The following is an 11,151-nucleotide window of genomic DNA, read 5'->3' as shown; positions in this document are numbered from 1 at the left end:
AGAGCTGGAAACAGGATGGAAACCAGGCTGCCTATGCTGTGCAGGGAGCAGTGCTATTACCCCCAGAAAACCTGGGGTGGTCCTGAGGTCAGTGGGTCTGTTCTCTTAGAAAGTCAGGAGATGCACAACGCTGTGAGAGTCTGGACACAGATATAGTGGGCTCAGGATTTCTTAACCCGGTGGTTTCCATAAAGAGTGATGAGGGGAAGAACTCAGGAAGTCTAAATATCTCCATTCAGATGCCGTCTGCCTTCCATTAGGTTAGCTACAAAGAACACAATAGGTGAAAATTAATTATTCCCTTATTCCGTAGAAATTCATCCTAACCGGCAAGCAGCACCGGTACCACGGGGGTATAGCTCAGTGGTAGAGCATTTGACTGCAGATCAAGAGGTCCCCGGTTCAAATCCGGGTGCCCCCTCTAAGGCCTGGGTTATTTTTTCCTTCCCCGGCTTCTTAGTCCTGCAGTGCTCCTACTGAAGTTCCCTTACAGGCTAAAGAGGAAGGGTCCTTCAACATTGCGGAGCTCTTTTGCCGGCGATCAGAGTGGAACCCCAGGTCCTGCCAAACCACGCCCTCAGCCTCGTGGGGGCTGTACAAAGGCCGGCTCTCCTGATGGTAGGGTGGAGGCGTGAGCGCCCGCACGCAGGTCTACGTATACCGGGATCTCAGTCTGTTGGAAGACAGACTGAGTTTCTAAGGGCCGGGCTTGGGCTGGGACAGGAAGGACTGGAGGTGTTTGTGAGCGTGTAGGAGAGAGATGGGCGCCAAGGGAAACGCTAGGGGCGCTCTAGCAAGGCAGGAAAGGCGGACCCAGGCCCAAAGGAAGGTCCAGGAAGTGAGAAATCTAGGGGAAGTGAGGGACTTCCCCTCCCGCAGTCCCAAATTGCTTTTTCTTACATCATTATAATTCTTTAGTTCAGAGTTTCAGGAAACAAACTCTGCATTCAGATAAGTAGTCTCTCGAGATTTATAGTCTCTCTGTCTCTTGAAAATACTGGATTCCACTTCCGTTTGTACCCAGTCACAGCGCCTGCGCTGGAGTAGCACTAAGAAGTCATCCGCAGACGGATAACCAGCAGAGGGGGTATAGCTCAGTGGTAGAGCATTTGACTGCAGATCAAGAGGTCCCCGGTTCAAATCCGGGTGCCCCCTTGTGTACCTTTTTAAGGATCCAAATTCGGATTCTCCCAATCACCATTTTTCTTACAACTTTCTACTTCTACTATTTTATGTTGACATTTACTTCACCACTGCTATTTTGGGCAAGATGAGGAACGGCGAGACAGCAAAACAGAAATTTAGAGCAGAGGTTCTCAAAATGTGTTACTGAGAACAGCACCACCAGCTGGGAACGTGTTAGAAATATGGATTCTCGGCCTCAGAACTATAGTACTTGGGGGGGGGGGGGGGCTCCCAGAAATCTGTGTTTTCTAAGCCCTCCAGGTGATTCTGATGTACACTCAAGTTCTAGAAGCTTACATTAAAAAAAAATTGACATGTCATTTGCTTCTAATTATTTCCAAGTTGCTGTTTCAACCTGAGTCCTTTATTAAGAGACCTTTTAAAACAGACCGTGCGCGGGGCATCCCGGACAGGGGACTGTTCAAAAAGATCAGTGCTGGAGTTGAAATTCCGTCCTGGGTCCTCTCACCTTGACCTTTCGGAAGGTAGGGGCAAGGAGATGTGAACCCGCCTGGCTGGAGTCGGAGACAGCGCGCAGCGCGGAGGCAGGTCTGGAAAATCGAGGAAAACCGCAAAACACGCGCGTTGCGTCTCGTCACGTGGCCACTAGAGGGCAGCAAGAAGCCGCAGCTGGAAGCAGCAGCCTTTTTGCTTCTGAGAGTTGGCAAAACCGCAATTTAAATGAGACAAGAAGAACTTACAGACAGGCCTAGTCTTGTCCCATTGTAAGTGATTAGGGGATGTGGGGCTAAAGGAGGTCGGTTCTGGGACCCTGGGTCCTGAGGAAGAAGGAACTGGGATTCTGAAAGATTCGTCTTTAGGGCCCCAGCCTGTATATGTCAGGGTGTCGCCTTCACCCTCATTCTCCCTCCATCCAGCGCGGGATCTCCTTGCCTTCGCACGAAGTAGGTCGAGGAGGGAAGAGGCACCTCCGGGTTCTGACCTGATTCCCTGCCATCCTAAATTGAGGGTATTTTTATTCTGTTCTGGTAGGGTAAAAAAAAAAGTGATCTATTCCCAGAGCCTGCTTATAAGGTGGTGGCAGTTGGGGTGAGACGTTTCCTTGCTCTCCTCTGAAGATTGACTGGGTCGGGCCCTGTGGAGGTCTGGGGTCCCCAAAGAGGAGGGTGACCTCAGTTACTTTCTGGTGATGGGAAGAAGTCCAGGTTATTTCAAAGTAGGGATGATCCAGGTCCCCTCCATCCCCATGTCTGCGGGGTGGGATAAAGTGGAGAGAAGCCATAAGAGGGCGTGGAATCCAGGCCTCTGCTGCAAGGGGAGACTCCTGGGGTGGGGGTGGGCATCAGATCCCTGCACAACTCCGTGGAATCGCCCAGAACGTCGGGAAGCCTGGTGGAAATGGGTCGGGGGTGGATGGTAGGAGCCCAGGGTCTGAGGAAGGGGCGCCCGCTGTCCCTTCCTGGGATCTGGCCCTTCGAGCCTTCTCTCCACCGCTTTCCCCCAGGGAGTGGAGGAGGGGAAGGCAGGCAGGAGCTAAGGTGCGGTGTAGGGGTAGCTGATGCTCTTCGGGGGTTCTCCCAGCCCGAGGGTTACCCGCCCTGTCCCCCTCCACCTCCCGCTACCCCCTCCTCCCGCCTGGGAAGCGGCCGCGGTAGCTCTCGGGGAGCGCTCGGGCAGGGCTGGGAGGGCTGGGGAAGACTCGGGGAGAGCTCCGGAGGCGCCGCGCCCCCCCCCCCGCCCCGCCCCCTCCCCGGTCCCCGCTCCGGGAGGCCGCTCGGCTCGCTCGCCGCCCGCTGGCGCTCCGCCGCTCTCACTGCTTGCCTGCCCCGCGCTCCGCTGCCGCTCGCCGCCCACCCCTCCGCCGGCCAACCCGGGGGACCACGCCGCCCGAGCCGGGCCGGGACAGCTGCGGGCCGGGGGCGGGTCCTGGCCTCCACCATGCGGGCCGAGCTCTGGCTCCTCGTGCTGGTGCTCAGGGAGGCTGCCCGGGCTCTGAGCCCCCAGCCCGGAGCAGGTAGGACTGGCCAGAGTTGATGGGGGTGGGTCAGGGTCGTGGGTCGAGGGGGCAGGTGGGCGGGCGTGGGCATGGACAGGTACCGGCAGGCTGACGATGTCAGAGGCGTCGGGGGTCGTGTCCGCGGGAGGCCAGGAGCGCTGTGGACGGTGGCAGGTGAACAGGGACCCCTACTTTCCTAAACACACAGGGTGTGTAAGTGAGGGTGGAAGGATCAGACACCGATGCCCGCATTTCTCCTTCCCTCCTGGAAGGACACTGGAGGGACCCCAGTAGGGGGAATCCATAAGGCATTGGGCTCTGGCCCCAAAGGGGACGGTGGGAGAGTCACAGGGACCCCTGGCCACACTGGGTGAGGCTGAATTCTGATGAGATGCGAAGTCTGGGATGTCTTGCTTCAGTTTTGTTTCCTTTTTCTCTCCGCTGCCCCCACTCCCAAGCTGACCCAGTCTGGGGGCTGAGTGGCAGTAGCCAGGAGGATGGAGGAGACCCACCATCTCTGCTCCAGCAAGGGCAATGGGGAGCCTGACGCCCTCTCCTCTCTGTTTGGTACTTGAAGAGCAGCGCGGGGCCCAGAAAGAAGCAACTTGCTGCTTCCCCACCCCCAGCCTCTAGGGTCCTGCAGTCACTCTTGCTGTACTCCCCTGGTGGCCCTTGGCCTTTAGCTGTTCTGGCTCTAGATTAGGAGGGTGGGGTGTCCTACCTTCCCCACAGCAGTTCTCTGCAATCATTCTCCCACCTGGAAGTCCTTTCGGAGATCTACCTTGAGTCTCTCCTGTTATAAAGGAGAACCATTTTTCAGCAAGTAATTTTGCATTCTCCTCTTTCTTCCTTATGTATGCAGGCATTCTCTGGGGTTGGGGAGGTGGGTAATTGCAGTCAAGCCTCTTGACAGAGAGAATTGGGAAGATAGAGTTCCGTGATGTCCCCCAGGGTGGGATGGAGCAGGTGGAGGGTTTGTCCAGGGGGATGCGGTAGTTGGGCTGCTGTGTCTCAGGGGTCTGCGGGCATCAGGCACAGCATCAGTGATGGCATTCTTGACTTTAATGGTCCCTGAATATTGTTGAGACAGGCCTGGGTTTCTGTTGAGAAGGAGAGTGTGGGCAGAGGGCGGTGGAAACTGAGGTGGCAAGAGGCTGCTGATGCAAAACCACCAGTTTTCAGAGAGACCACACAGAGAGTGGCCAGAGACTTGACTTCTAGTTCCAACATCTTGCTTGCTGTGTGACCTTGAGCAAGTTACTTTCCTTCTCTGGGCCTGTTTCCTCCCTTTTAAAGTGAGGCTGTGGGCAAAATCTTTGTGGGATTATAGAATTATGAAAGATCTTTTTTTCTTTTTTATGACTCTCTCTCCTTTTCAGATTTGTTATGATGTGTATGAGGTAATTGCAAAAAAAAAAAAAATTAAGTCAATATAAAAAGGAATGGGTTGGACAGGTCAATTTTTGAGGTCTTTTGCAAACCCATCCTGATGGGATCTTCTGAACTCTGGATATGACTGGGTTGATGAGGGATGGCGCTGAACCTGACTGAGATGGGAGATCCACGGAAAGGGGTGGGGAAGAGGGCATTGGAAGGAAACAAGGATGGGCAATGCAGGGGCCAGAGCCAGGCTGGGCTGAGGGCTGCCTCTTCAGAGGTGGTTAGAAGAGTAGATACCCTGGGGGGCCAAAAAGAGGGGGCAGGCAGAGATTCGAATCACATCTCTCAGTTGAGGACGCCCTGTCTCCTCAGCTTTGGCAGATTCAGCCAGGAGAAATGAACTTTCTCTGCAGCAGGCGAGACTGGTGATACTGAAGGAAGCCAGTGGGGGCGCTGCTGACTCTCAGTGTTGAGCTTTTTTTTCACAACGACCAGACTGGGTTTGAGAGGGCCCTGTGTGGAGGCAGGGGGTGTCTTATAGGGAGAATAGATGTGGGAGTGGGACCCTCTGGGGGAGGGCTGCTCCGATTGGTGGTGGAGCCCTGGTGACAGGTGAGAGGGCAGTTGGGAGCTGGACCTGAGTGGTGGGTGCTGCCATCCAGCCCCAAGGCTCCAAGTCCTCTGTGCTGTGCTGGGAGAGGGGATGTGGGTGGGGGGTGGAGGGGGGCGGGGCTCAGGGGGGAGCTGAGATCTCCCCTCCCTCTTGATGAACTGGCCTTGAAACTTCATCTATCATTAAAACAGGAGCAGGAGAAAGATGGATGAGTGACCTAAAGATACAGTCAGGTGGTGAGGGAGACCAACAGAGGCTGACAGGCAGATAGACAGATGGGGAGACAGGAAGACACTAGGGTGCATGGTGGGAGCTGGGGGCACCCTGGGGTCTGGGCTGAGTGAAACTGGAAGTGCCTACAGCAGACAGAGAAGGAAAAGGCCACTGAAGGTGGCATCCTGTCCTGGGAGTTAGCAGATCAGGCCCAGCTCCAACCCTGGGTGACCCTGGCAGCTTCATCCTTTTTCTGCCCCTTGGATTCTCCATCCATAAAACGAGGTTTGGACCAGATTGCCTCTAGGGCCCCTTGTAGCCTTGACTCTGCTTCCAGCCTTCTCCTTGCTCACCAGGGAGGGATCTTCAAACAAATGGAGACTGAAATCCAATCTCCACCCAGTGGCCACTGAACAGCCTCTCCCTACCCCCACCTCTGCTCGCATTCTGCCCGGGTCTGTTGCCCAAAACACTCAGGCTGCGGTCCCCTGGGATCGCCAGGTAACTGACTTCTCTTCATCCGGGTCTCAGTCAGCTCAAGGGCCACCTCTGAGAGAGGCTCCCTGAGGGCCCTGACCAGAGCAGAAACAACCCCAACCCTTTCGTCCTTCTGTTTCCTCCACAGTCTGTCTCACCATCTCACACTGTCTTACTGGCTGAATTACTCATTTTGTGTGTGTCTTTCCCGACTAGAATCTTCATGGGCACAGGGCTTGTGTCTACCTGTTCGCTGTTTTTGCTCCAGCACTCACACAGTGCCTGGCACATAGTGCTTGCGTGCAAAGTCGCTTCAGAGTCTTTGTGACCCTATAGGCCATGGCCCACCAGGCTCCTCTGTCCATGGGATTCTCCAGGCAAGAATACTGGAGTGGGTTGCCATGCCCTCCTCCAGGGGATCTTCCCAACGCAGGGATTGAACTTGCGTCTCTTACGTCTCCTGCATTGGCAGGCGAGTTCTTTACCACTTATGCCACCTGGGAAGCCCGCCTGGAACACGGGGCTCAATAAACATGTATTGAGTGAGTGAATGAATTAGAGGGGCTCACAGACCCCATTCTGTCCCTTTTAGAGAAACTCAGAGAGGCAAATTCTTCTTTTCTCCTCTCCTCCCCTCTTTTCTTCTGAGCCACTGGCCATCCCTCCCTGCCCCTTCCTTATGCCTCCCTCTCGCTCCCCAGATCAGGGTCCTCAGTGGGTCTCTGCCTGCCTGCAGGAGGGAAGAGAGTGCAGTTGATGGCTTTGTAACTGAGAGGCGGGATTTCAATTCAGGGTCTGGAGCCTTCCCCAGACCCCTTGGTCCTCATATGAAACCCAGGAAAGGCAGGAGGACCCTGCTGGATGCTTTGTGTACAGTATTTTGTTAAAGACTCACAATGACTTGCCAAGTGTAGGCTTTATCATTTCCGTTTTCTAGGGGAGGAAACTTAGAGATTGTGCAATTTGTCCAATGTCATAGTCAGTAAGTGATAGATTCAAGGTTCAAGCTCAAGCTTATTTGATTCCAAACTCGTGTTTTTTTATTTTATTGCTCACAGACAATTTTATTTTCTTTTATTGCTGTGATAACAAGGAGGGTTTCTGATGAGGCTGTACCCCAAGAGAAGGGTCTTCTAAGCCCTGTGGGCCTCAGGAGTTCTGAGAATTTAAACATGCCTGCCTTCTTTCCTTCCTTCCATCCATCACCTGTGTGTGCTTGACCAGCATCTGCTCTGTGTCAAGCACCTAGAGCTTGTGGTTGCCCAGATAGCAGTGATTTGTCAGGATCAGGGCTGGGACTATGCACATAGCATTTGGGGTGAGGCACAGAAGTGTCAGAGAAGGCGCTGGGAAGAAGTGACATCTCGTGAGACTTGAAGGATGAGCTAGAGCTCGTCAGCTCCATTTATTTATGGAGCAGAATGATCTAGGCTGAGAAAACTGCCTGTGTGAAGTCCCATGGCCAGAGAGAGTGGGGTTGAGCCCTGGAAAGGACTCGGGGACTGAAGAAGCCAGCAGGGATCTGATCACGAAGGGGCTCCAGTGCTGAGTGGGAGAGCTGGGCTGTCAGCTGAAGGGTCGTGGCAAAGAGGGGAGTGCAGGAGGGATGGAATGGAGTTTTTCCTCTGGACAGGATGCTCTGGCAGGTGTGTGGGAGACGGGTCCAAGGGCATGAATGGTAGAGGCTGAAGTCATCACCAGGAAAAAGGTGATGGTGGCCACAACCAAGTGGTGGCCGTGGGGCTGGAATGGCAAGCTTGGGTGACAGGTGGGATGAAGGTGACCTGGCTCAGGCGCTGGGATGGTGTGATCAGGCCTCCCGGAGTCAACCCATTGCTTCTTGCCCTGGAGCAGGGCAGTGGCACCCGAAGAGGGTTGGGGCACGGCCACTGGGTTGCCCCTCTGCATTCCAAGGGGTGCAGTCTGCCGGGGAACCTCCCAGGTTCGGGCCCAGCGGCACCTGTGCATCCTGCCCTGGGGCTGCCCTGCACCCTAGAGAACGGCCTGGTGTGTGGGTCACCTGGTGTGCTGCGGTGTGAGCAAGCCTGCACGTGCTGTGCCTGAGTGCAAACCCTGTCATGGACTGGTCACGCAACCTGGGTTTCCCAGTTTATAAAATGGATCTACAACAGCACCCCTCTCATGAGGCGATTGTGGGGATTAAATGAGTTAGTGGGTTTAAAACCCTTGGAATAGTGCCAGGACAGGGTAAGCATTCTCTAGAAGTGAGCTATTATTGTTATTACCCCTCCCAGTGCGAACACTAGACTTGTTCGCTACTTGGGGTCATGGGTGGCGGAATGGATGAATACGTGACTAGCGGTCCTCTGGAAGCTTCTCACCATCACTCATAGGCGGGTCCCCTCACATGCAGAGGCAGGGGATGGCTGCTGGGAAGAGGGCAGAGCAGGCGGTAGCCGGGAGTTGGAGCCCACAGGAGGAGGAGGACCCAGGCCTTCAGGCAAGTGTGTGTGTGTGCACATAGGCCCTTACATACACATGTGCAAAGCCAGCTGTGCTGGCTCCTTCTGCAAGCTGAGGGAGTGATGTCCCATCCTAGTCAACCGGGAGGGGGCAGGGTGTCAGGGAGACAGTTGTGGTGGGGGCTGGGAGGGCAAGATTCAGGGTTAGGTCAGGGTGGGGCAGGTTCCTCGGTGACCTCCTTCTCCATCCCTTGGCCCTTCTCCTTCCTGGATACTTGGTCTCTGGTCCTGGCCCTGAGTCTTTCTACTTATAAAATCTTACTTTTGCTTCTTACTGTATGCTCATGGTGGCCTGTGCCATAGGCACACTTGTCATTCCCACTTTCTACTTCTACTTAGACGAGTAGACTGATGGGTCCATGGTCACACAGCCTGTGGGCGTCAGGTGTGCTGTCCCTGGCCGCACTTCTGGTGGGGCCCTCTCACCAGGCCTTGGGCCGCACCGTCCAGGCACCTCCTGTCTCGGATGCAGGACTGTGACGCCTGCAGATCCCTAGCATCCCTTTCCGGGCCAGCTGAGCTCCTCTGCTCGTTCTGCACAAGCTCCTTTCCTGTTCTGGCTCCTGCCCAGGCCTGAGGGCTGCTTGCAGGAGGACCCAGGGAGCTGGGCAGGCCAGACCAGCACAAATAGTTCTGACTCCAGAGGCAGCTGTGGGCCCCACCCGAGAGGGGCAAGACAGCCCTGCCTTGGGGTCTGAGCCACAGGCAGACTGCCTTCCCAGTACTGGGTTTAGGTCCGTCTCAGCCAGTGGGCATTTTGGGGCAGGGGTCTGGAGACCACCCTTTCCCCATCTTCTCCAGAGCATCTGGTTGCAATTAGGGGCAGGGGAGTGAAAGGGGGCCGGCAAGGATCCAGCAGGCGCCAGCAGCCAAGAATGACTTAATTGGATAAACTGTCTAATGACAAACCGGAGCCCCGCAGCAAAGAGTCCTGGCCCTGGCCCCAGGCCTGGTCCTGGCCAAGCCGTTTCTCAACCTCTGTCCTTGCTGGCTCCCAAGTTACCTCCAGTATCGTGTTCTAAGTTGTGCAGTGATTGAGCACCCACTGTTTGCCAGGTACCAGGATGCACATTTACGGTAGGTGGCAGAGTCCTGGGGGAACCCAAGTCTACCAGGGAGACGGGCACATCGTTGGACCTCTGGCGGGTGCTGCAGGAGAGAAGGCTACCTCCGGGAGCTCTGGGACCAGGTGGGGCAGGGCATCTGACACAGCACAGGCCTGAAACTGATGGAGGTCACAGGGAATGTCAGCTCCTCCCATCTGGGGCATATACACGTCCATAATAGGTGTGGCAACTGGAGAAACAGCATAAGACATGTCTTTGTGGGCACGCATAACTCTTTTTCTGAAATGGGAAAGCATGGTTTCTGTGTCATTTGGAATACATTTAATGACCAAGAGGGAACTGGAGAGAATATTGGGTCGAGGAACGGCTGCTAGATGGCCTGGGCGCAGCCACTCTTCAATCCTGTGCCCGCCGCAGACATTGCCAATTGATCGTGACCATCTTTCCTGCTAAACACAAATGGAGCCTCAGAATTCTTCCCCATTAGAGCATTCCTGGTTCTCACTAATCCATTGGAGGTGGCTTTTGAGATGAAACCCATTTGTTATCCTCAATGGATTCGTAAAGCTCCTTGTTTCCTGGGGAAAGTGACTTGCCCAAGGTAGTGATAAGACTAAACAGTGCTTCCATTATAGAGACATATTCAGTTGTCATAACCTGGGAGGAGGGGCTACTGGCATTGAGTGGGTAGAGGCCAGGAATGCTGCAAAAAAAAAAAAAATCCTGCAATCCTGCAATGCACGGGACGGTCCCCCACAACAAGGGATTATCCAGTCCAAAATGTCAGTGGTACCAACGATGAGAAGCCCTGAACTAAAATAACTCTGCTCTCTGGCTTCTAGTCCCTGGAGTCCCTTGGAAGATGAGATTATGTGCCATTTCTGGCAGAGAAATAGGGAATTGGTTTGGAAAGTACTAGAGTGGTTGTTCTCACCCTTGTCTGCCTTGTTAGGTCCAGGGCTTTTCAAAAACTCTCCTGGGGATCATTTAAGTGTCCTCACGCACAGGCCACACCACAGACTAACTACATCAGAATCTCTGGGGTGGAGAACCCAGACACCAGGAATTTTTAAAGCTCCCCAGATGATTCTAGTGAGGTTGAGAATAATCAACCCTTTAGGGGCAGATCAGCCTGGGTTTGAAACTTATCTCCATCCCTGATCTGCTCTATGACCTTCTTTAACCTCTGTGAGCTGCTGATTCCTGTTCGAAAAATGGAGAACATCAGATTTTCAGTGGAGGGCTGGAGTGAGGGCTCAGGTGTTCCGTATGCAAAGTTTGTGGGGTGGAGCTTGGTGCATGCTGGGTGTCTCCTGCCGTGGTGTCAGTGTCCCCAGAGTCAATGATGGTATCAGGGGGGTCAGGGCTTCTCAAAATAAGCGGGCTGGTCCCCCTCCCGGCCTTCACTCTGACTGCCAGGACTCAGCTTTCTGTCCCTTTCTCCCAGGTCAGGATGCAGGCCGAGGCTCTGGAGGGGCCACCCAGGGGACCACGTGGGGCTGGAATCGGAGAGCCCGAGAGAGCCCTGGCCCGGTGTCGGAGCTGGACAGGACTCAGCTGAGCCAGGACCTGGGTGGGGGCACCCTGGCCATTGACAAACTGCCGGATAACGGGACCAGGGTGGTGGTGAGTGCTGGAGGGACACAGAGGGGGAGGGAAGTGGCGGTGGGGAGGCCCCAGGTGCCCCTTGTAAGCTTGTCAGAGCCACAAGTGTATCCTTTGGGGTCGATCCTGGAGGTCAGCGTGGAGAGAGGGCTCCCAGGGGAGGGGATGGAA

The 11,151-nt window shown here is 54.9% G+C and overlaps 1 protein-coding gene and 2 non-coding genes across 3 annotated transcripts in view; all 3 read left to right on the top strand.

The window, feature by feature from the left end:
• Positions 1–349: 349 nt before the first annotated feature.
• On the top strand, positions 350–421 carry TRNAC-GCA (transfer RNA cysteine (anticodon GCA)). Its single transcript has one exon. It is a non-coding gene; the product is annotated as a tRNA-Cys (tRNA).
• Positions 422–1,083: 662 nt separating this feature from the next.
• On the top strand, positions 1,084–1,155 carry TRNAC-GCA (transfer RNA cysteine (anticodon GCA)). Its single transcript has one exon. It is a non-coding gene; the product is annotated as a tRNA-Cys (tRNA).
• A 1,914-nt stretch (positions 1,156–3,069) lies between these two features.
• The window catches only part of PLXDC1 (plexin domain containing 1), a 66,527-nt gene continuing 58,445 nt past the window's right edge, over positions 3,070–11,151 (top strand). Inside the window, 2 exon segments of the mRNA NM_001099077.1 lie at positions 3,070–3,160; positions 10,823–11,001. Coding sequence (NP_001092547.1) covers positions 3,085–3,160; positions 10,823–11,001 — 255 coding nt within the window. The 5' untranslated portion in view covers positions 3,070–3,084.

Source organism: Bos taurus, chromosome 19, assembly GCF_002263795.3.
Source record: "Bos taurus isolate L1 Dominette 01449 registration number 42190680 breed Hereford chromosome 19, ARS-UCD2.0, whole genome shotgun sequence".
Lineage (NCBI taxonomy): Eukaryota > Metazoa > Chordata > Mammalia > Artiodactyla > Bovidae > Bos > Bos taurus.
Note: the sequence above shows the minus strand (reverse complement) of the source record. Positions and strands in the feature narration are given on the sequence as shown.